Source organism: Microcaecilia unicolor, chromosome 14 (assembly GCF_901765095.1).
Source record: "Microcaecilia unicolor chromosome 14, aMicUni1.1, whole genome shotgun sequence".
Lineage (NCBI taxonomy): Eukaryota > Metazoa > Chordata > Amphibia > Gymnophiona > Siphonopidae > Microcaecilia > Microcaecilia unicolor.
Window position 1 is genome coordinate 31,345,137 of NC_044044.1, and position 23,306 is coordinate 31,368,442.

Consider the following 23,306-nt stretch of genomic DNA (forward strand, 5'->3'; position numbering starts at 1 on the left):
GTGGAGCTTGGGATCCCCACCAGTTATCGCTAAACGTGTGCTACTGTTAGGTGGGCCTGAGCCCTAAGTGGGTGGGCCCTGGCCCACCCAGACCCACCTGTGGCTACGTCACTGCTAGGATGTATACATCACACATACATGCATAACCTGTATCACGCTAAGCAGGGCACCTGACAAGTAACAGAACAGGCAGCTGGGTGAGCTCTGTAGCTTGCCTCGGGATCCTCACCTCATCCAGTCTAATCAATTCTTTAATGGCTGCGATGATCTTCGGAATCAGAGATCGCATGAGATTCTGGAACAAAACAAGAGGCTAAGATCAAAGTCCTACGAGCAGCCCGTACAGGGCAGCAAGGGATAAACAAGGGGGCTACATGCTAAAGGTGGATGCAGTGATCTCCATCAGGGTCTATCCAACTATCAAGCATGACTAGGCAGACGCCTAGGGCAACAGCCAAAGCAAAAACAATAGGTGCTGGCACTCACACAAAGTAATAGAACAAAACAAAAAAGTAAGGGTAATTTTACCAGTTGGAAGAAGCAGAGTTCTATCTGATCCTGTGTTTTTTTTGGGGGGGGTTTTTTGGGTGGGGGGGGGGGGAGGCAGCCCAAGGGTCATGGATGTTAGTTAGTGGGTTGCATGGCTGAATTTTTGCCTAGGGTGCCCGATACCCTTCCACTGGCCTTGAATGAAAGTGGGAATCATGGGACACAGAATACAGAAGGGTGATGGAGTTGAGGCTTCCTGTGACAGCCTATCACAAGCCAGGGTGAGGAGAGGAAAGCAGTGAGGGAAGTGGACCGGTCCTCTCACCATTTCATCAGTGCCCATGTACGATGCCATGACAGTGATGGTCTGGATGGAGTAGTGCAAAATGGCCTTGTTACTGCGGTCCGTCAAAGTCTGGTGGAAGAGCCGCAGGAGGTCCCGAAAATGGGGCTGGAAGGCTTCCGTGCTGGTTTCCACCACTGTGCTGAGAAGGAGGAGCCCCACCTGCAAGGGGGAAAAAAAAAATGTGCGGAGAGAGTGGGAGGGATGGTGAGGAGGGATAATAAACGCCAGAGAAAATGACAGCAGATGTACACTGTGGAGCCCTCCCCCCTCCACCGTTATTTGTCTGCGCTCAGGATCAAACCGCTGAGGCCTCCCCCTCATTGCCTGTATATACTCAGGATCATACCTCTACCCCCAATCCCATTAGTTGTCTGTGGGATAATAACCCTGACCCCCCCCCCCCCCCTCATCCCATTAACTAGCTGCACTCAAGAACACACCCCAGGGCTCTCCTTCTCTTACTTTCTCCCCTTCCTACCTGTCTCTGATCAGGGACAGAGCTGCGGGATGATTGTTGGAGGAAGACCAAGAGCTGCGGCCATTTCTGCAGTGTCTCATTCTTCAGGATCACAGCTGTGAGTTGGGCCACGGCGTGACGCACCTTGTGTCTGCGAAGAAATAAAGCATGCGCAAGGACGGTGGAGGATGTCAAGGGACGAAAACAAAAAAACAAAAAAAAACCTCAGCTGCAAAAATTTTTGTGTTTTAAAAATTTTATGTAAAAAAAAATACATTTTTGTATGTTTTATAGAGTAAGCTATTTATTCTTGGTTTTATCATTTATATCCTATTGATTGATTTGGAAGTCACGCACTGTTTCCGCTTGCTAAACTCTCAGTTAAATCCAATACATGAAATGTAGAATCCTGCTTGTGGGGTGCAGAGAGTCAAGGGTGCAGTACACGATGCAGGGGTGAGAAAATGATGCACACAAACCAGGAGAGAAATGCTGGGGTGGTCATACCCAAAGATCTCAAAGGTAACAGTGTGGTAAGATGGGGATCAGAGCCAGAGGGATGCTGAGGTGTGCAGGAAGAGGCACAATCGGAGGAAAAAGAAAGCAGGAAAGAATGTTGTAAAAGCAGTTAGCTTAACAGGGTTTAAAATAAAAAGGTTTGGACACGTTCCTAAAAGAAAAGGCCATAAACCATTATTAACATGGGAAAATACACTGCTTATTTCTGGGATAAAGCAGCATAAAATCAGTTTTACTCTTTTGGGATCTTGCCAGGTACTTGTGACCTGGACTGGCCACTGTTGGAAACAGGATACTGGGCTCGATGGACCTTCAGTCTGTCCCAGTACGGTGATGCAAACGTATTTATGAAGGAAATAATCCCTCTTTAAAGGGCTTTGCCGGGACCTCACTTGGAAAAAAAGTGTCCCATTCTGAAGGCCATTCCTCCAGAACAGAGCAATCAAAGCAGTGTGGGATAAGCCCGAGATGAGACTTAAGGATCTTACATGTATATTCTAAAGTAGAGGTTCTCAACTCAGCCCTCAAGACACATCAGCCAGTCAGGTTTTTGGATATCCACCATGAATATGCATGAGATCAATTTGCATGCCCTACCTGTCATATGTAAATTTAACTCATGTATATTCACTGTGGGTACCCTGAAAACCTGACTGGCTGGGAGTGTCCTGAGGACTGGGTTGAGAACCCCCGTTCTAAAGGAAAGGGGAAAACTGGTACATGACAGAGATGTTCAAATGCTTGAAACATAGAGGTGCTCATTTTCAAAGCACATATATGTAGCTTTTAAGTCTACGTGCTTTGAAAATGAGCCTCTACATCTCTCTTGGAATTTAAGAGTTGCAGTAGCTGATATCTCTTATGGGTTCATAATAGAAATTAATAAGTGTGGTGCCATTATCTCATGCTACAGAGTGGCTTCCCTTCTTACACTTACTCTGGTTCCCGTTGTATTGCTTCCAGCACCAGAGACTTCAGGCTGAAACACACACAAAAAAAAAAAACCATTTATATTACTGGTCCAATGAAACCATAGACGTACAGCCCATCCCTGACTTTCCACCCCTAGCCCTGCAATCCCAAGTCCTCACGGAGGGACGGCTTACTCCCTGAACAGAGAAATTATTCCAGGAGCAGGGCCTGGAAATCCTTTCCCTTCTCCCTCCATTCTTCACCTCCTCAGGGCTAGGCACAGGAAGAGTGGCAAAGAGAAGAAGTCCTCACTCACTTCTCTCGGAGCGCAGCGTTCACTTGCTTCCAGTGCTTGGTCAAACGTCTCCTCACCAGCACTGCAGCAAACTGCCGGATCTAAAAACGAAGAGAAAAGAGACAAGGTAGATGAGAAGAAAGCGGGAATGCAGGCCCTGCTCTGAATGGATAACCATTGAATCCATAGACCCTCTCCTCCTCACACACAGGACCCTCCATTATAGTAGAATAGGAGTGAGGGAGCAAAAAGGTTAACTGGCCCGCAAAGACTGTGTAGTTGTTCCTAGCCACACTGCTAAGACTGTATCCCAGTAGGATCACTTGTAATGTATCTTGCCTTATTCAGGTCAGTTTTGGTGGCCTCCATCTCTGTATACCACCGTTTTCAGCAGATGGGCTTACATGACCCCTTATTCAGTTAATATGCAGCATCCCTCCCTTTCCATGTCTACCAATAAAGCTTTGTGAAAAAAACTTGGCTTGGAGAAGAGACGGCTGAGGGGAGACATGATAGAGGTATATAAAATAATGAGTGGAGTGGAACAGGTGGATGTGAAGCGTCTGTTCACGCTTTCCAAAAATACTAGGACTAGGGGGCATGCGATGAAACTACAGTGTAGTAAATTTAAAACAAACCAGAGAAAAGTTTTCTTCACCTAACGCATAATTAAAATCTGGAATTTGTTGCCGGAGAACGTGGTGAAGGCGGTTAGCTTAGCAGAGTTTTAAAAGGGGTTAGACGGTTTCCTAAAGAACAAGTCCATAAACCACTACTAAATGGACTTGGGAAAAATCCACAATTTCAGGAATAACATGTATAGAATGTTTGTACGTTTGGGAAGCTTGTCAGGTGCCCTTGACCTGGATTGGCCGCTGGGGACAGGATGCTGGGCTCGATAGGCCTTTGGTCTTTTCCCAGTGTGGCACTACTTATGTACTTATAACCCAAAACAGATCGGCCGTTCAATGCAGAGCTGAAACCCAGAGCTCCGAGTCAGCATCGAACCCATTCATAAAGATACAGGGATTCTCCCCTCCTCAAATGCATTCATACTCATGGCCCCCATTCCCCCCCCCAAAGTCACTAAGGAGGGAATCCTACAACTGGCTGCCTCTATTTAATTGCCCCGAAACCTTTCTAAAAATAGCCGCTGGGCACCCAGGTGCTGATACAGAAATATTAGCATGGATTGATATCAATGCATCTAACATTTACCTGCCATAAGTGTGGGTATTTAAATGCGGTAAGTTAGGAGAAAGAACATACGGAGGATCAAAGATCTGAAATACCATTTGACATCTTGGATTTGAACCTAACACAAACATTAGAAGATGACAATTTAGGCTTAATACCAATGACTTTAATAGTCTCCTTTGTATTACAAACCGGATAGAGACTGGATCCTCAAACAGTTTTTCCTCGGTAGAGAACAGCTTTTCATGAACTATCAAATAAGAACGTTTCCAGATGTTTCTAAAGCAACCCAAAAACGGCGAAAATAATTTCTTAAATTACGCCCAAAGATACAACAATTGGGTGCACTTTTCTGGTTAAATTTCCCATGTAAACGTGTAGTAAAACTAAATTCTGTAAAATACGTATTTTTTGATCCTAAACAATTTAATAATTTTTTGGACTCTAAAATAGCCTTGTTACCTTCAGTACAGTCAAGTGCAATTATTAAATCTACTCCGTGAAAAAGTTAGAACTCCCTGCAAACCCCCCCCCCCCCCGTCTTCAGTTTCCTAAAGGAAAGAATTATGTTTTATTCTTTGTAATTCCGCAGATGTTGTGATAGGCCTCCCACATTGTGGACTATAGATGAATAATACAATCGAAGCTTGCTAAATATTCATTTTATATTGTAAAACTTATATCATAAGCAAAAGAAAAGCATCTGAATTATAGTAATGTTATCTGTCAGTACAAGACGGAAAATGTATAGAATTACATTACTAATTCTTTTTCTTTATAATCATCTTTGCTAAATCAAGATCTACTCTTGAAATTATTGTAAAAATAAAATTTTTTTTAAAAACGCGGTAAGTTACAGGTGTGAGCCCTGCCCATTTGCAGGCTCACTTGTTTGTTTGTTATATTATTGAAAACCTTAATAAAAACATTTAAAAAAAAAAAACAAAAAAAAGAGGAAAAAAAAACAAACAAACAACTTATACAAAACAATGCTATACAGAAAGCTGAGTTCAAACATCAGGCAATACAATTAGACAGTTGATGTCAAAAAGAGGTCAAGAGATTTCCATTTCTGAGAACCATAATGAGACCCAGGGGTAGCAGGCATTGAAAGCTGCTCATATTTCTTATACAATAAAACCCAATTCCACCAAAGTATGACATTGACCTGTGAGTTATCCTTCCAATGCGATATTATGTTTAAATCTCTTTATTAATGCATCATGCAAAATGTACATTCATAGTATTTCAACCAATAACAGTACTAATACAACTGAGCACTATCAATCCTATGTCAGAATGTCTAATCATTTTCTCTTTTATCCCCGAATAACACACCCCTCCCCCCCACCCTCCTTTCCTTTATAGCTCATTTTAGTTGCTGATACCCGTCTGCGCACGGCATTCACATGTTACAGAGTATCTATACCTTTTAGGTTCCAATCTAACAAATATCAATAGATCATTCCCTTCATCTTGCCCACCCTTCCCATCCCCCCCTCCCCCCTCTATTCCTTCCAATCCAGTGCACATTCTACTATATTATTGATTATAAATTTGCATGGTGTTAAGGGCTCTGCCATTGAGCTTTTGAATATATGGTTCCCAGACTGCCCAATACTCCTTTTTCCGCTTTGCGGTTCCAATGCGATATTATTAATTTCAACGCAATAGAGACCAGGAAGTCAAAAAGTAGTTTATCTCTGTCTGCAAATAGCAATGGGGTACAAGTTGACTTCCAGATGACATACTTTGGCAGAAAAGGGTCCTGAAACCCCAAAAATCCTTTGCAACTTATCCCAAACATCCGTCCAGAACAATTCCAAACTGGGACACTCAAGCACGCTCACTTGTAAATACATGCTACGTCAATTACAAAGGTATTTGCAGAAGAGCACTTTGCCACTTTCGTGGGTAAGGGTACCCTTGTGTGCCGAGTATGTGTATTCGCGTATATGCAACTGCCGAGACTAGGGGGTACTCAAACCTGTCCTGAGGATCCACAGGCCAGTCGGGTTTTCAGGATATCCTTAATGACTATGCATGAGAGTGAACGGCAAACCTGTCGCCTCCATTACATGCAAATCTCTCTTGTACGTATTCATTAGGGGGTATCCTGAAAGCCCAACTGGTCTGTGGAACCCTTTTCAGTAAACCTTGGCTTAAGACTACAGAACTGCTGTTTACATCTCTTCCCTCCTCACACACCCCATCAGGGTTTAATTCCCAGAAGCAGAAAGAACACCGGTAGATACCCCCGGGGGGGGGGGGGGGGGGCTTTCTCTTGTTACCTGAGGATTTGAGGAGGTGGTCAGCACTTCACACATCACACCGAGCACTGCAGGGTCTTTAAATGCCTCCTTCAACTGTGCTGTAGCCTGAAGAGATGGAGGGGCAAAAATAATACCTGGTATCTGCTACAGCTCCCCCCCCCCCCCCCCCCCATTTCCCATGGAAAGCCTCTTCCTACTCTTCATCCACCTTTTTTGTTTGACAATTTCTTGTTTCCCCCTTCGCCTCTAAGTAGGTTTCCCACCAGATGACAATGTTGTCCCCCTGTTATACGTTGCCTCCTTTCCACCGACTTCAACCTCACCACCGGTAGTAGAGAACTGTTCCCTCTAAGCTGAGCAAAAGTCCTCCGCCTACAGTCCCCTCCAGTGTGGGGGGGGGGGGGGGGGGCTGTTTCACTTATCACTTTTTCAATATGAGGGACAGGCAAGCTCTGCAGGACTCTAGTGACAGAAAACACAGAAGTACATAAGCACTGCCATGCTGGGACAAACCAAGGATCCATCGAGCCCAGCACCCTGTCACCGACAGCGGCCAAAATAACACAATATTGAAGCATCACCCCCTACTGGTAGCAATGCAGCTGCTCAGCTTAGAGGGAACACTAGGGTACCTGCTACATAACAGCATCACCCCTCCCCAATACCCCATCCCTCTTTCCACTGCCTCTTGGTGAAGTATCTGCTCTATGACAGAAATGTCCACTCCCCACTGTCCCCTCACTGGGTGGGCTACCTGCTCTATGACAGGGTCACCATCTTCATCATCCCATTGCCCCCCTAAAGGGGTACCTGTTGTATGACGGCATTGTCCGGCTGCAGTAAGTTGGTGAGGATGGATTCCAGGATGCCAGCCATGACACAGACGGGAGGTGGGCAAACTGAGGGATACGGAGGGAGAGAAAGTGAAAGTGTTATATGATTGAGCAGGCAGAGCGGAGTAACTAGAGAGACAGGACAGAGAAGCATCTCTGATGAAAAGAGGCGACGGACAATGAAAAAGAAAGCCAAGTTCCAACACCTGCGTCAGTTACATCTATCTATGTATTAATATAGGAGGAGTGTATGACAGAAAAGCATATAATACACACTTATTAACACTGCATATAAGAAAATATACTTGTATAAATGTGGGTTTGCAAGTATCAATGAGAGAGGGCACAGGAGGAGAAGAAAATGCTAATACTTAAAATCTGTGAGAGAGACCGAGCCCCGAGAAGCAGATAGACAGACAGTGTCAGGAGAGAATATTAGATGTACAGCCGCAGAGTGGGTAAAGGCCAGGCCCCTGTGGACATACAGGTGAGTCTAGGCAAAGCCCCATTAGACACAGACACACAGCGAGGCCAGGCTCCCTGAGAGACAGACACAGGAAAGAGACACACACACACTGAGGCCAGGCTCCCTGACAGACAGACACAGGAAAGAGACACACACACACTGAGGCCAGGCTCCCTGAGAGACAGACACAGGAAAGAGACACACACACACTGAGGCCAGGCTCCCTGACAGACAGACACAAACAAACAGTGAGGTATGAGAGACACAGGACCAGTGGGTTTTTTTCTAGCAAAAAAGGTGCCGGTACTCAAATGCCAGGCCACCTTTCAGGGGTGAGGGACCCACCCCACAATAGCCAGGCACAGAATCTATGACAAGGCAGAATTGGTGTGTAGAGCCTGAGCTCTTTCATTAAAAGCTGGGGTCCATGGGTCAATTTTAGCAGACAGTGGAAAAGGTGCCGGTACTCTGTACCCTCAAGTACCACCTGAAAATAGCCCTGCAAAGGACAGAGCGAGAGACACCCACACACAGCGAGTCCAGTCTCCCTGAGAGACTGACACGCAGTCAGGACAGAGAGAGACACACACAGAGTGAAGCCAGGCTGTCTGAGAGACAGACACGCAGTCAGGACAGAGAGAGACACACACACACAGTGAAGCCAGGCTGTCAGAGACAGACACGCAACCAAGAGAGACACACACACACACACACACAGTGAAGCCAGGCTGTCTGAGAGACAGATACACAGTCAGGACAGAGAGACACAAACAGTGAGGTCTGGTTCTCTGCGAGACACCAACACACAGTGAGGCCAGGCTCCCTGAGAGACAGACACGCAGTCAAGACAGAGAGAGAGACACACAGTGAGGCCAGGCTCCCTGAGAGACAGACACGCAGTCAAGACAGAGAGAGAGACACACAGTGAGGCCAGGCTCCCTGAGAGACAGACACGCAGTCAAGACAGAGAGAGAGAGACACACAGTGAAGCCAGGCTCCCTGAGAGACAGACACGCAGTCAAGACAGAGAGAGACACACACAGAGTGAAGCCAGGCTCCCTGCGAGACAGCCACACAAACAGTGAGGTCTGGTTCTGTGCGAGACAGCCACACACAGCGAGTCCAGGCTCCCTGAGAGACAGACACAGTCACAACAGAGACAGACAGTGAGGCCAGGAAGCTCTATGAGAGACAGACACTCACTCACTCACTCACACACAGAGTCAGGAGCTGTTGGAGGCTGCTGCAGTCAGTCACCTCTCTCTCTCTCTCCACATGGAGACAGAAGAGAACCAGAGAGAAAGAGAGAGACAGGGCCTGACTGTCCTTCCTGCTGGGCCACATCCCCCTCTGCTGGAGGGAGGGGAATATTACAGACACTGGGAATTGAAAGGCAGGGCCTGAACCTGGCACAAAGCCCGGCCTAGTCTCAGACACACACGCAGTGCTTTACCAGCTGGCTCTGTGTCTAAAGGAAGGGGGAGGGGGGGGGAGAAACAGTGCATGCTGGGGCCTGTAGGCATTTTGGTTCTTAAGAACACTGAAACTACAGGTCCCAGCATGCACTGTGCATCACCTCCCCTCTCTTCTCTTGAAAGGAGGCTTCAAAATTCTGTCCTCTTTAAAGAGGTACCGTTTACATTTTTTCAGGCTTCTAGCTTAATCAAAACCAGCCAATCCTCGGGGCACTGACAGTTATGTCTGTAGTATCAGTAAAGGGAAAGGGGATGCGGCTTGATATACCACCTTTCGGTGGTTACAATCAAAGCGGTTTACATTGTATATACAGGTACTTATTTTGTGCCTGGGGAATAGAGGGTTAAGTGACTTGCCCAGAGTGACAAGGAGCTGCAGTGGGAATCGAGCCCTGTTCCCCAGCTTCTCAGGCCACTGGTATGGCAAATACAAATAGACTAAAATAAGAACAGAGCTGCCAAGTTAGTCAGTTCCAGACGTTTTGGCCAGCCCTGGTTTTGAACTTACATCTTAGTGCAGTGTGGGAATTTGTCTGGTTTCTTGGAGCTTCAAGTGAATAGAGTAGTTTAAAGGGTTTTGTGTTTTGTTTATACACAAACTCCACTGTGTTTGAAAATATTTTGAGGAGGATCAGGTTTGGTTGCATGTACAAGCTCTGTTACCAAGTCTCTTAGATTATCATTTGTCTGAATTGTTTGCGTTCTTTGATGAAAAAATTGCAGCTGATCTACTTGAAAAGATTGGCACAACTTTCTTCATATTATGCTAAAGTTCATTGGGTACCAAGATCAGCAAGAATTTTGTTTACATTTTTTTTTTTGCCTGTTGTATAAAGCTTCTTATGGGCTGACATCACTTTTTTGGTTGTTTGTCACTATCCAGTTCAGCTAGGCCTTCCAGAACTGTTCATTTGTTTGCCTTCCCCTCTGTTAGGGAAAGGTTAGGTAAAAACATTTCTCCTTTAATATTGAGTAGAGGAGTGTGGTAGCCGTGTTAGTCCACTCTTAAGGTTATCAATAGAAATCAAACAAAATAAAACATGGAAAAGAAAATAAGATGATACCTTTTTTATTGGACATAACTTAATACATTTCTTGATTAGCTTTCCAAGGTTGCCCTTCTTCCTCAGATCGGAAATAAGCAAATGTGCTAGCTGACAGTGTATATAAGTGAAAACATTCAAGCATTACTATGACAGTTTGACAGGGTGGGAGGATGGGGGTGGGTCGGAGGTATGCATGGGGACATCAAAGCATATCATTGATATTCTAACAGGATGGGTGTGGATAGGTGAGGGGTGGGGTGATCAACAGACACATACAGCTTTATGGTTTATAATGGGCTAGGAACCCCAGATCCTTGTTAAGTCCTTTCTGTTGGGTGTTAAAATATTCAATCATTCTGACTTCAAAGGTGTTACGTTCTTGTATGGTTTTAAAGTTACCTTTCAGGATTCTCACTGTGAAGTCACTGGTACAGTGTCCTGGTCCTGTAAAATGTTGACCAACAGGGGTGGGAGCCCTACTGGCACCAGTATTGTTCATGTGATGTCTATGTAAATTGAATCTTGTCTTAAGTTGAGAAATGTATTATGTCCAATAAAAAAGGTATCATCTTATTTTCTTTTCCATGTTTTATTTTGTTTGATTTCTATAGATATCCTTTAATATTGAATGTGCATGGAGATGTAGATTTTAGGCATCAGATCAAAACCTACCATTTAAAAAATCCATTGTACTCTTTTATTTTAATGTTTCCATAATACTGTTTTTTTTAATATTTTTTATCTTGCTCATCCAGTTCCCTCACATTAGGATCCAAACTAGAGAGCTGCACGGCTTCCGTCCCCGCGGGAATCCCGCGGAACCCGCGGGATTCCTGCGGGGACGGAGGCAGTTCCTGCGGGGTTCCCGCGGGGATGGAAGCAGTTCTGCGGGGTTCCCGCGGGGATGGAGGCAGTTCCTGCGGGGTTCCCACGGGGATGGAACCAGTTCTGTGGGCTTCCCGTGGAAGTGTAAGCTGCACCTGCACCAGCCTCTCATCTACCGAATACCAATTTATTTGAGTGCTGTCTCTTCCTCCTCTTCTTTCTTGCTTTAACAGCATAAATGTGGAAAGTCTTCCATTAAGGAGGTGGTAGAGTCACAAATAATGACGGAATTCAAAAAGGCGTGGGATGAACACAGAGGATCTCTAATTAGAAAATGGAAGTTATATAAAAGCTAACCTTAAATGGCTGCATGTGTGTGGATATGTCAAGTGACACTTAGATGGCGACTCTGGCTGTGATGATCTAGAGCTGATACCTGGCAGACTTGTATGGTCTGTGTCTCATACATGGCAATCTGGTGTAGGATGGGCTGGAAAGGGCTTAGACAGCAACTTCAGTGGCTGGAACATAAGGACAGTGCTGGACAGACTTTTACGGTCTGTGTCCCACAAATGAGAACATGAATAGGCTGGAGTGAGCTTCGATGGCAACTCCAGCAGTTGGAACATAAGGATGGGGCCAGATAGACTCCTGTGGTCTTTGTTCCAGAAACACGAAAGAAAGACCATAATCAAGTATATAATATCACACTCGTTGATTTAATGATGAATTGATCATGAGTGTGACTATTGGGCAGAGTGGATGGACCGTTCAGGTCTATTTGCTGTCACTTACTATGTTACTGTTAATCCTCTTTGCTCCCAGGCTGGTGCACAGACCTCAGCTCTGACACAGGCACGAGAATCAGATGTCACCTGACCTACTGGCGCGTGCATGTGGCGTGAATGGACTCATCCTCAGCACACACTGCCAGTGAATCAGAGACAAATCTTACATGTGCGCACCAGAGTGTTCCAAGTTCCAACTTCTATTCCTTCCTTGCCTACAGTGCTGTGGCTCAAATCCAGAAAGGGAGCTGACTGGAACTTTCTTTTATGTACTATTAAATTCTTACGGGGATGGGTGGGGATGGGTTAAATTCTGGTGGGGACGGGTTGGAATGGTTTTAATTTTTGCGGGGATGGGTGGGGACGGGTAAGATTCCAGCGGGGATGGGTGGGGACGGGTAAGATTCCAGCAGGGACGGGCGGGGATGGGTAGGATTTCTGTCCCCATGCAACTCTCTAATCCAAACTGCTAGAGGTTGTGGAATATACAAATGAAATGTTATGTTTGAAATTGGTACTGCAGGTCCCATAATGCAATAAAAAAGGTGAGGAGCTGGATAGAAATCCAGGACTGAAAATCTTCCTCCTGGAACTGGATAACTTAGAAACTTGTGCTTCAGGCCAGCGACTTCCTGCACAGAGCCAGTACATATTTATAGCAGTTCAGTGTTGTCATAAGCCTGGATTATTTTTTGTTCAGCCCAACCTTTACATTTCAGACGTTACAGCAATCATCCAGATGACCTGGGCACCAACTGTGGATTTTGCTTATTTTACATCTTCCAGAGTCATGGCACCAGGACTTAATTTCTGCCTAAAAGGCAGTTCCACCACTTAGTTTCCTACTTCTGCTCCAGTCCCTCCCTTCCAGGCAGCCTACAGCGAAATAAGGGGGTCAGCGGAGCAGAACAGTCCCCCTGCCCCTTAATTCAGCTCCTCTTCTCTCCTTATTCCTGCCCTTGGCTGCCTCTAAATTATGCTCTGCATGTAACGTAGTTCAGGATGGGATATATTTACCAAAGACACAAAGCATGGATGCCAAGTTGCCCAGTTCCAGGCTGGAGAATTTGGGACAGCCCTGGATTTCTAACCACCCCATCCTGGTGCACAATGGGACTTACAGCACTGCTTTCAACAGGCAGGATCAGGCACTACAAATCCCATGTTGCTATGGGATGTAAATTGAAAACCAGGACCGACCAAAAAGTCTACAGCCTGGAACCGGGTACTTTGGCAGTTCTGTAGACCAGTACTTCTCAACATATTCCCTGGAGTGCACTCAGCCAGTTGGGTGAAATTTCAGGATATTCACAATGCAGATGCATGAGAGTGTATGCAAATCTATCTCAAGAATATGCATCATGGATATCCTGAAAACTTTGACTGGGTTGAGAAACGTTATTGTAGAAACCTGGACTATCAAAGTGATCATCCAGAAATTACACATCCTGAGGGCAGTATGCAGGGGTGTGCTAGTGTGCATCTCCATACAGCAGTGGTTCCCAAACCTGGTCTTACAGGTACCCCAGCCAGTCAGCTTTCAGGATACCCACAATGACTATTCACGGGAGAAATTTGTATGTACTACCTCCACTGCATGCAAACCTCTCTCATGAACATTCATTGTAGATATCCTGAAAACCCGACTGGCTGGGGAACCACTGCTGTATGGAGATGCACACCCCTGCATACTGCCCTCAGGATGTGTAATTTCTGGATGATCACTTTGATAGAAAATGCACGTTTACTCCAAAGCTTCCTACCTGCCAGATTCTTAAAGAAGGGCATTTGCTCTCTGATTAAAGAGCTTTATGTCCCATTGGCTTCCTGCATAATTAGACAGTGACATCTTAGCCTTTCGTTGTGGGTTGGTGTCTGGCATCCTGTTGGTTCAGGCTGACTTGTATGAGAATTAATGTGATGCCAGTGTGTTATAAGCTCGTGGGGCGTTTCATAACTTGTATGGAACCAATCTAAGAATTATGCCAAGACAGCACTGAAGCAGTGAGGTAGCTGGTCCTGCATGAACAGTTGAAGAAGGACCTTACCGAGTCCCAGAAAGCTCAAAATTTTTATCACCTCTGGCTAATTCTCAGGCAGCCCAGGGGTCCCCTTCTGAGCTTTACCCCCCACTGCCCTTCCTCAGCCAATCAGCAGTTCCACCTATTCACGTGGGACTGCACCTTACCCCAGCTGGGGTCTTATTCAAGCCTTCATCTTTGAGCTGGGAGGGACTAGTACAGCCCTTTTCCAACATTCGATGAGAAGTTTCACAAATACTAAGTACTTCCTACCCTTCCAGAACCCCCAGTCGGCCCCTTTTTTATTTCTAAAGAAAAGTTCCCAACTGCAGCAGAATAACACCAGCACAAGCTCTTAAAATGTCTCTCTTTTATTACGAAAGGGTTATTAAGAACTATAAAAAGGAAGAAGGGAGAAGATGTAAATCAGAGAAAAACCCTTCAAAATGCTGAAACAAAATATAAAGGGAAAACAAAAATTCCACAAATATATATATGTGTGTTCATGACATTATATAATATTTATAACCTATTAAAGTTATTTATACAAGTTTCTGTATAGATCTTCACAACAGCAACCCTTACCCAAATTAAAAATAACAAAAAGAGGCATTATTACGTCATTTAATAGGAATGAACCAAATTAGCAAGGAGAATAGAATCCAGGAGGTGAAGGTCACACCTCACTCCTCACAAACCAGAGGAGAAAAGCCCCAGAAAGGAGCAATTAAGGTTAGAGGCAGCAAAATATTTATGTAACTCTTATGTAACTCTGCTCAGGTCTGTACGAGCAGGCACCTGCCTACGTGCACATCCACAGTCGCCTGGAAAAGGAGAGTTCCTTTTGCAGCGCTGCGTACGCCTTGTAGCGCTATAGAAATGCTAAATAGTAGTAGTAGTAGTAGTAGGGTGCAGCCGCCTCACATCCTAGAGGTGAGATTCTTTAACAGGTGCAGCCACCTCCGATCCTAGGGGTAAGATTCTTACACACACATACACAGAGCTGCAAGATTCTTGAACTCGTGCACAGCTGCCTCATACCCTGCAGGAGAGATCATTCCAGATGTGGAGCCACCCTACAGCCTAGAAAGCTTCTCACATCCAAAAACCAATTATTTCATATTTTAGGTGAGGAGTTGGCAAAGAGGAAGACAAAGAAGAAAGGAGGAGAATTTGAAAAACACAGAAACTCTCCCCCTTCTTCCCTTAACGCTTGATTAGAATAATTTTTTCATACACAGCCCTCTAGCCTGTGTGTCCCATTTCGCTTGCAACCTGTCTGCAGCACAAAGCATTTGCAAGGCATCCTAGACAAATGCTAGCTGATAAAGGGGTCAGGGGGTCATTTGTTATCCCAATGTGAGATCTGAAAAATGTCCTAAACTTCCCGCTTCCTTCTATCACCCCTCAGTCTCTTCCAAGCCACTAAAAATCAAGAGCGGGTCCAGGAAAGTCTGCCCCCCCCTTTTCCTCCAAGGTGGGAAGGAAGTTTATGTATTTCAGCTCCCGTAGGCGACTGCCTCTCAGAGGGGAAAGGAGGTTGGGAGGCGCAAACACAGCAGCTTTCAGTCCATCTTCAGGTTCACGTAGATATACCGGATAAATTTGAGTGATGCAGCAAACGAAACCGTGCCCAGCATGAGGAAGAAGACGTACGCAGTGAGGAAGGAGTAGCCAAAGAACTCTACCGTCTGCACGGCTCCCGACATGTTGGAGCGGCGGCAGTAGTAAAAGATGGAGTACAGTAAGATGAAGGCCCCGGTGGAGCCAGTGCTCAGTACGGAACGCCACCACCAGCGGTAATCTTCCCCCGACAGCTGGAAGTAGGTCAGCGCCACCGAGATGCAGGCACCCACGCTCAGAAGAATGGCGAAGACCAGGAAGAGGATCCCGTACAGCGTATACTGCTCTCGGCCCCACACCGTGGCGAAGATGTAGTACAGCTCCACTGAGATGGCACTGCGCAGAGGGATGAAGGGGAAACAGAGGACAGAACAACAATTATTCACAGAGCAAACAGACAGAGGTTTAAGGGATGGGGACTGTAAAGAGTCAGTGACACAGCTGGGGATTACAGAGAAACATAGACCCAGGAATTTAATTCTGTTACCTTACATAGTAACATCCTATATAATAAAACTCACCCTCAACGTTCTGAGGACACTGACATCACTGTCAGGTCCTCTGGGCACTTCCTTCTAGTTCGAAGCCTTCGTGGTGGTGAAGCCACCGAAAACACTGTGTTGGGGCCCCGCCCTCGCGTCAAACGTGATGACGTTGAGGGTGGAGCAATGGTGTCAGTGGCTTCACAACCAATGAATCAGCAGATTGAAGGTGGCGTGCCGAGGTCCGCAACAATGGCGGTCAGTGCCTTCAGAACGCCGAGGGGGTGAGTAGGGAGGGGGGGAGGTTCGGAAGGAAACCGTGCTAGCGCCCGTTTCATATGCGCAAGAAACGGGCATGTTTTACTAGTAGTAGATAATAGCAGATAAAAACCTATATGGTTCATCCAGTCTGCCCAACAAGATAAACTCATTGCATACAGTATGATATGTATACTTGATCAGTAGAAATCTGCCTAGCACTGGTCTTTGTTCCCCACCTACTGAAGCTGTAATAACATAGTAAATGACGGCAGATAAAGGACCTGAACGGCCCATCCAGTCTGCCCAATGACATAAGTATCACATACCATGTAAAATGAGTTTATCTATTCAGTCATGATCAGGGCGTAGACCGTAGAAGTCTGCCCAGCACTGGTTTTGCTTCCCAATTACCGGCGTCGCCACCCAATCTCCGCTAAGACTCCGCGGATCCATTCCTTCTAAACAGGATTCCTTTGTGTTTATCTCACGCACGTTTGAATTCCATTACCGTTTTCATCTCCACCACCTCCCGCGAGAGGGCATTCCACATCTTCTTTCACTTTCACCCTTTGCTTCCTCATGCCTCCTCATTTTTACGCCACAGAGGTATTTAAATAATCTACATGGCAGGGAGAGAAGTCTGGTATGTTCGGGTAGGGTGTGGTAGAGGGTAGTAGGGGCTGTTTAATTTTTGTGTGGGGCGGGCATGTTTTGATGGGACAGTTAAGTGGAATGTTCGCATTATAATGATACTGATTCTGTGCAGTTCACAGCAATTCATGCAATAGGGTATGGTCTACTTCTCGGAGGTGGCCAAAGTCCAGGTTTTGATGACAATGATCTACAGAAAGGAGAGGGGGAAAGTCTCCTCAAATGTATAGGTCTCAGAACACTGGTTTATTTCTGTCTAGTGGCATGTATTGCTTATGCTTAATGAGGTGTAGAGTTCATGAAAGTTTCTTTGCATTCGCAGTAGTTATTGGGGGAGGGGGGGAGAGCGGGGATTATGATAAGGCAAGCACAAAATGTATGAGCAGCGTATTCGGGAGATATCAATGTTATAGTGGATATTCATGTGGCAAAACAGTGCTGGCTATGGGGATCTGGTTGTAAGGGGGGGGGGGGAAATGATAAAATCATTGATGATAAAAGATATGGATGCGTATACCCAAATGCGTTGTATTTGTCCAAGGTTACGTTATTGGTTTTGTTAATAATGTTGAATCATCAATAAAAATTGTTTAAACCTTAAATAATCTACATCACAGCCCCCATTCTGTCTTTCACCAGCTGATGCTACTGCCTTAGAGTATTAGGAGTTAACCCTTTCAATGCTAACAGCCAGTGACTGTAGAATACAGTACTGGAATGCTGCCACCTGCTGGTGAACAACTACAACACAACTCCAGACAACGCAGGGAGAACAGCGCGTGTAAGGAACCCAGGTGTTGCCACAGTCACCTGATCTCCCTATGTCTCATTTCTAATGCAATAACACAGTCACATCATATGCTAGGACTGCGGGTGTTGTGTCTTGTATCAGGGAGTAAATTGTTAGTAACACTGAGGGATTGTTGGTTCAGTCGTGAACTGATAATGAATGTGATCGTTGGGCAGCCTGGATGGACCAAGCAATCTTTATCTGCCATCATTCACTATGTTACTATTTAGGCCACGGTACATTTTAGGGGGTGAAGAACTTTTGTGCACCAAAGAGGAGTGGGACTTGGGTGTGATTTTAAGATGGTCAAACAGGTAGGAAAGGCAATGGCGAAAGCTAGAAGGATGCCTGGCTGATAGGGACAGGAATGTCCTGACGTGCGATAGCAAGTGACGTAGGTAAATTATACGACAGTTTCCTGCAGGGTTACATAAACAATGAATCGGTGACAGCCCAGGAGACTAGAAATGAAGCGCAAGAAGATAAAAGTGACTCAGCCAGAGTTGCAATGAGAGTCTGTGGCAGAGCAGAGGATTAAAACAGAGCAACAGGGAGACGAAGCGACACCTCCAAGGTCACACACAAAGAGGCAGCGACAGAACTTTAGAATGAGTAGAAGGCAGCGATGTTTTGCCCCACTGAGAGGCAGGACAAGGAGGCGACGTCATTACCTGAAGGGCAGGAAGCCTCCGATGGTCATGTGCACTAGGGTAGACTTGTACCAGGGCTGTCGAGGGATTTCTCGGGCGATATTCTTGGTCCGGCATGGGGCATCAAAACTGCCAGAGTTGTTCTTGCCAAAGATGCCACCGATGACGGTGAGAGGGAAGCCAACAATCAGCCACACAGTGAGCAGGAGGAGGATGGTAGTGGCAGGCAGCGCCTGTGTGGAACCGTTCGCCCAGTGGACGGAGTTCACTACACTCCAGGTCAGGAAAAAGGGAGCTGAAAAGAGAACCAGCTGGTCAGTACGGACACCCAGAGAACCTCTGCAATTTCTGCCTCCTCCCCCCCTCCCCCAACAAAGGGTTTCCTTCTACACCAGATGTTCTCAACCCAGTCCTCAGGTCACACCCAGCCAGGTCTTCAGGATACTCACAAGAAATATGCACAAGATAAATTTGTATGAAAGTTTATCTTGTGTACATTCACCCTGGGTATCCTGCAAACCTGACTGGCTGGGTGTGACCTGAGGACTGGGTTGAGAATCCCTGATCTACACTGACATCTGGGAGCGTCTGTCTTTTCACTGCCCCCACAGCTGCAGCACGTCCTAGACGCAATACTCCGGAATATGCCTCTATCAGTGAGTACAGGAGGAGTCTTGCTGCAAAAACACATCTTTTTTTTTTTTTACCATTTCATTAACTGCCTAACTTTAAAAAAATCCATCAAAGCTTAGGGCAATGAAAAGAAAACACGAACGTCTGTGCGTTCCCCGAGTTTACCTGAGAATAGACTGGTGGTGAGAATGATGTTCCAGACCCAGTGCTCTCCTCCAATCTTGCGATAAAAGTTACTGGATACGTAACCAGAGATGCAACAGGTGAGCGCATAGAGGAGGATGGCGGCTGAGTTTATAGCGCCGTGACGGTGAACGTTAAACATTCCCAAGAGGGCCATGACGATGATACCTGAGGGAGTGAAGACATTCGTGTTACATCCGTTAACCAAACCAAGACAGAGAGAAAGAGAGAGGGAGAGGGGGGCAAGGTACATTCTCTGCTAATGTAGGAAAGCCAGAGAAATACACATTTAACCCTGTTAACTAAAAGGAAGACGCTCTTGCAAATAACACATTTGAAACTGCTTCTTAAGGTGGTCTAGCAGCTCTGGTGAGGCAGTGAATCTCGGGCAGTGCAGGAACGCAACCAGATCGTTATTTATGAGATTTTTTAAAAAGGCACACACATTTCTATAAAGGGTGCTAAAAATCTGTTAAAGGGCAGAGCCTAAGCTGGCTAAAGCACTGCCCTTTCCCCCTGTTTGGGTGCCGAACTTGTGCATTATATAGAATGAGGAAGGTAATGGGGGTTACTCCTGACTGCTCAATGTGTTACTGAGAACTGAGCCACGTGACACAGTCTACACAGATATGAAACGTTCTTATAGCTCATCATCCAGATTAGTGTAAGAAACTGTGTATCTACCAGCAGGTCCAGTGCCCTTACAGTACCAAAGGTGAGAAGCTGGGTTCTGAACCCAGCACGGAGCACTTACCAGTGCCCAGGGCGAGAAACTGGGAACCCACGCCCAGTACAGCACAGAGCAGACTCTTGTACGGCGGAAAACGGAAGACGTCAGTGTGGATGATCTTCCAGCCGTTATCGCCCTGGTCAAAGTCCTCGCTGGCATCTTCGTCCAAGTTGTAGCGGGCGAGGTCGCTCTTCAGCACTCGCATCAGGATGATGACCACGAAGCCAGTGAGCAGAAAGACCAACACCAGAGAGTTGATGATGGAAAGCCAGTGTATCTCCAGGGTCTTCGGGAAGAAGCTGGAGTCCCGTAAGCGGTCCCCACGTCGCTCGTAACTCACCGAAGTCTCGAACCAACGCACGCTGTAAGTGTGGGTCAGGCTAAGTGGCTCCCGGGTATCATCCAAACTAAAAGGTTTAACGTCCTGCACGCTGACGTTAGCAAAAATAATGCGATCGTCATTGTAATGCACATTAAAGTCCAGGTGGGTCCAGAGTCCCACTTTGTGAGTATGTGGCAGGAAGCCACTCTCCTCCATGTAACCTAGGAAGCCCCGGATAGGGATCTCATCCAGCACAAACTCAAAGTAATACAGTTCTTCAATGGCCTGCCGCAGGGTCTGCACCTGGGGAAAGAGCAGGGAGATCTATGACTGTTCCAAGGATGACATATTATGATTTATCATCAACATCCTACTATTACTGCTTTTGACTGATTTTAGCTTCTCAAATTCCCCTAAACAACTTTTCCCATACTGTCTCTTCTCACCTGAACAACATAGTTCCTCCTGCTCCTTCTCAAATATTTGATGTCACTTTTTCCCCTAATCCCCTTTCTCTCCCCCTAGCCTTACCTGGCTGGCATCAAGTTTCAGCTCACAAAGAGGGACATTGTCCATATTTTGACGAAAGTGGATTTTGTACATAGATTCGGCCATCCGATCCCCATCCAAAACCTCCCCGAGAGTGAGGCTCTTGTGACGGATCTCCTTTGGAGAGCAGACTGGCAGCTGGTAGTAGTGATAAGTCTCTTGAGGGTTGTGGTATGGTCCTACTTTATTCACATACAACATGACCTGCTCCCCAATCTTGTAGCGGCCGTCACCTGCTAAACAGTCCATGATGGCAAAGAGCCATAACAGGCAGAAAAGGGAAATGCCAGTCATGGAGGCCATTGCTGGACCTCAGAATCCGAGATCTACACCAGGGAGCACAGAGATCATAATGGGAGAACAAGATTAAGGGAGAGGAGAAGAATAATAATAAAGAGGAAAATAGGAAGGAAAAACAAAATATTTAATAAAAGTGTAAAGGTTTGCCTCAAGAACAATTTACAGAAGCACCAAAGTATACAGACACATGTATCCTGCTCCAACACACGGACTGCATCAGGGTGGTGGGCTACTACTTCTACTATTTAACATTTCTAAAGCGCTACTAGGGTTACGCAAAGCTGTACAATTTAACATAGATGGACAGTCCCTGCTCGAAGAGCTTACAATCAAGACTGACTTCACCAGACCTCCACATCCCCTATGTACCTCCAAACTCATCAACCTGGTCTCCCATGTCATTGCACTGAAGGTGCACCAGTGCCGCACTCCATTACCCATCACAACTGCATCTACGATACTACTCCCTCTCCCACCCTCCACCTTCTCTCCCCATCCCCCTTTCCCACTTCCTCTCCTCTCTCCATCGCCCTCTCCCACCCTCCACCTTACCTCCCCCCCATTTCCTCTCTCCCACCTCCACCTTCCCTCCTCCCCATTTCCTCTGTCGCACCCTCCACCTTCCCTCCTATCCATTTCCCCACCTTCCCTCCTCCCCATTTCCCTCTCCCACCCTCCACCTTCTCTCTCCATCCCCCTCTCCCACCCTCCACCTTGTCTCCTATCCATCCCCCTCTCCCACCCTCCCTCCTCCCCATTTCCCTCTCCCACGTTCCTTCTTTGCATCCCACCCTCCTTCTCCTTCCTACCCTCTTACCCCATTTCCTCGTCCCCTAACTAAGTTCCGCCCCGTACTCACCGTCGCGTCAGCAACCCCACCACCGTGACCGGATTCCCGTTCCGTCTCTCTTTGCGCAGCCGCAGACCCGCCCCCATGACGTTTAAGGAAGCGACAGGACAGCAGGAGAAGCGTCTGCCCGGTAGTCGGCAGGGTTGCCGCCAGTCCCGGAAACTTGGGCTACCTTTTGCAGCTGCTACTTTCTTGCTGTGCGTGACCTTAGCTATAATACTCCCCCGACTGGCTTCAGTCTGCCGCTCCGGTCACTTCTCGGAGTATTCCAAACCTCACTCTGGTGCTCCAATAGCCTTTCTCGGAGAATTCCAAACCTCACTCTGGTGCTCCAATAGCCTTTCTCGGAGAATTCCAAACCTCACTCTGGTGCTCCAATAGCCTCTCCCGGTGCGTTCCAAGCCTTGCTCTCGTGTCGCATCCATCTATCCTTTATTGACGTTTAATGACGTTGCACAACATGGAAACCAAAATGTCAACACTGAGTTTTTATAATAAGGGTGCAATTGTGCAGTCTCTCTCTCTCTCAGTTGTTGCCTGTATTTCGCATTCCTATCCATTATTATAGTTCCTCTTCCTTACCTTGTCTATGCTTTATGATTACTGTACACTGGTTTGAACTGCTTGTTAGCAAAAGCGGTTTAGAAAGAATTAATGAATACACTTTATGGAAATATGCTCTGGATTCCAATTCTTGGTAATACTTAAGTAGAGGAGTGTGGTAGCCGTGTTAGTCCACTCTTAAGGTTATCAATAGAAATCAAACAAAATAAAACATGGAAAAGAAAATAAGATGATACCTTTTTTATTGGACATAACTTAATACATTTCTTGATTAGCTTTCGAAGGTTGCCCTTCTTCGTCAGATCGGAAATAAGCAAATGTGCTAGCTGACAGTGTATATAAGTGAAAACATTCAAGCATTACTATGATAGTCTGACAGGGTGGGAGGATGGGGGTGGGTAGGAGGTATGCATGGGGACATCAAAGCATATCATTGATATTCTAACAGGATGGGTGTGGGTAGGTGAGGGGAGGGTGATCAACAGAGACATACAGTTTTATGGTTTATAATGGGCTAGGAACCCCAGGTCCTTTGGTAATACTTAGTAAACTACAACTTAAATTACAGTATCATTCATTAGAGCTCAAGCAGACCACACCCTCTTCAAGAAGTTGTTGAAGATCTACTTCTTTGCTAAGACTTACTCCCCCCTTTACGCTGCTGACTGATGCACCCTCCCAGACCCTCACTCTGCTTAGTTTCACCCTGTTAGATGCTGTTCCTTGTATACTTTTCTTACTTTCCTATTTTGTAACTTTACTTTTTGTAAGCCACA

The 23,306-nt window shown here is 46.1% G+C and overlaps 2 protein-coding genes across 7 annotated transcripts in view; both read right to left on the reverse strand.

Annotated features, from left to right (window-relative positions):
- Positions 1-9,073, reverse strand: part of IPO4 (importin 4) — a 35,088-nt gene extending 26,015 nt beyond the window's left edge. For 2 of the 5 annotated variants that reach the window (XM_030186396.1, XM_030186400.1), the window contains exons 1-8: positions 8,995-9,067; positions 7,299-7,387; positions 6,507-6,593; positions 3,040-3,119; positions 2,749-2,790; positions 1,314-1,443; positions 815-994; positions 230-295 (exon numbers count right to left, since the gene is read on the reverse strand). In XM_030186396.1, coding sequence (XP_030042256.1) covers positions 230-295; positions 815-994; positions 1,314-1,443; positions 2,749-2,790; positions 3,040-3,119; positions 6,507-6,593; positions 7,299-7,364 — 651 coding nt within the window. In that variant the 5' untranslated portion in view covers positions 7,365-7,387; positions 8,995-9,067. Of the gene's footprint in view, positions 1-229; positions 296-814; positions 995-1,313; positions 1,444-2,748; positions 2,791-3,039; positions 3,120-6,506; positions 6,594-7,298; positions 7,388-8,990 lie in introns of all 5 variants that reach the window. The other 3 variants (XM_030186397.1, XM_030186399.1, XM_030186398.1) reach the window with 3 other exon arrangements.
- A 5,475-nt stretch (positions 9,074-14,548) lies between these two features.
- Positions 14,549-22,160, reverse strand: TM9SF1 (transmembrane 9 superfamily member 1). 2 transcript variants are annotated; one of them, XM_030187544.1, is made up of 6 exons: positions 21,976-22,160; positions 20,799-21,142; positions 19,970-20,570; positions 19,198-19,383; positions 18,421-18,694; positions 14,549-15,901 (listed from the first exon to the last, which is right to left on the reverse strand). In XM_030187544.1, exons 2-6 carry the CDS (start codon positions 21,117-21,119, stop codon positions 15,508-15,510), a joined length of 1,776 nt encoding a protein of 591 aa, XP_030043404.1. In that variant the 5' UTR covers positions 21,120-21,142; positions 21,976-22,160; the 3' UTR covers positions 14,549-15,507. The 2 variants fall into 2 exon arrangements, with proteins under 2 accessions (XP_030043404.1, XP_030043406.1); XM_030187546.1 differs by lacking the exon at positions 21,976-22,160 and adding an exon at positions 21,486-21,544.
- Positions 22,161-23,306: the final 1,146 nt, after the last annotated feature.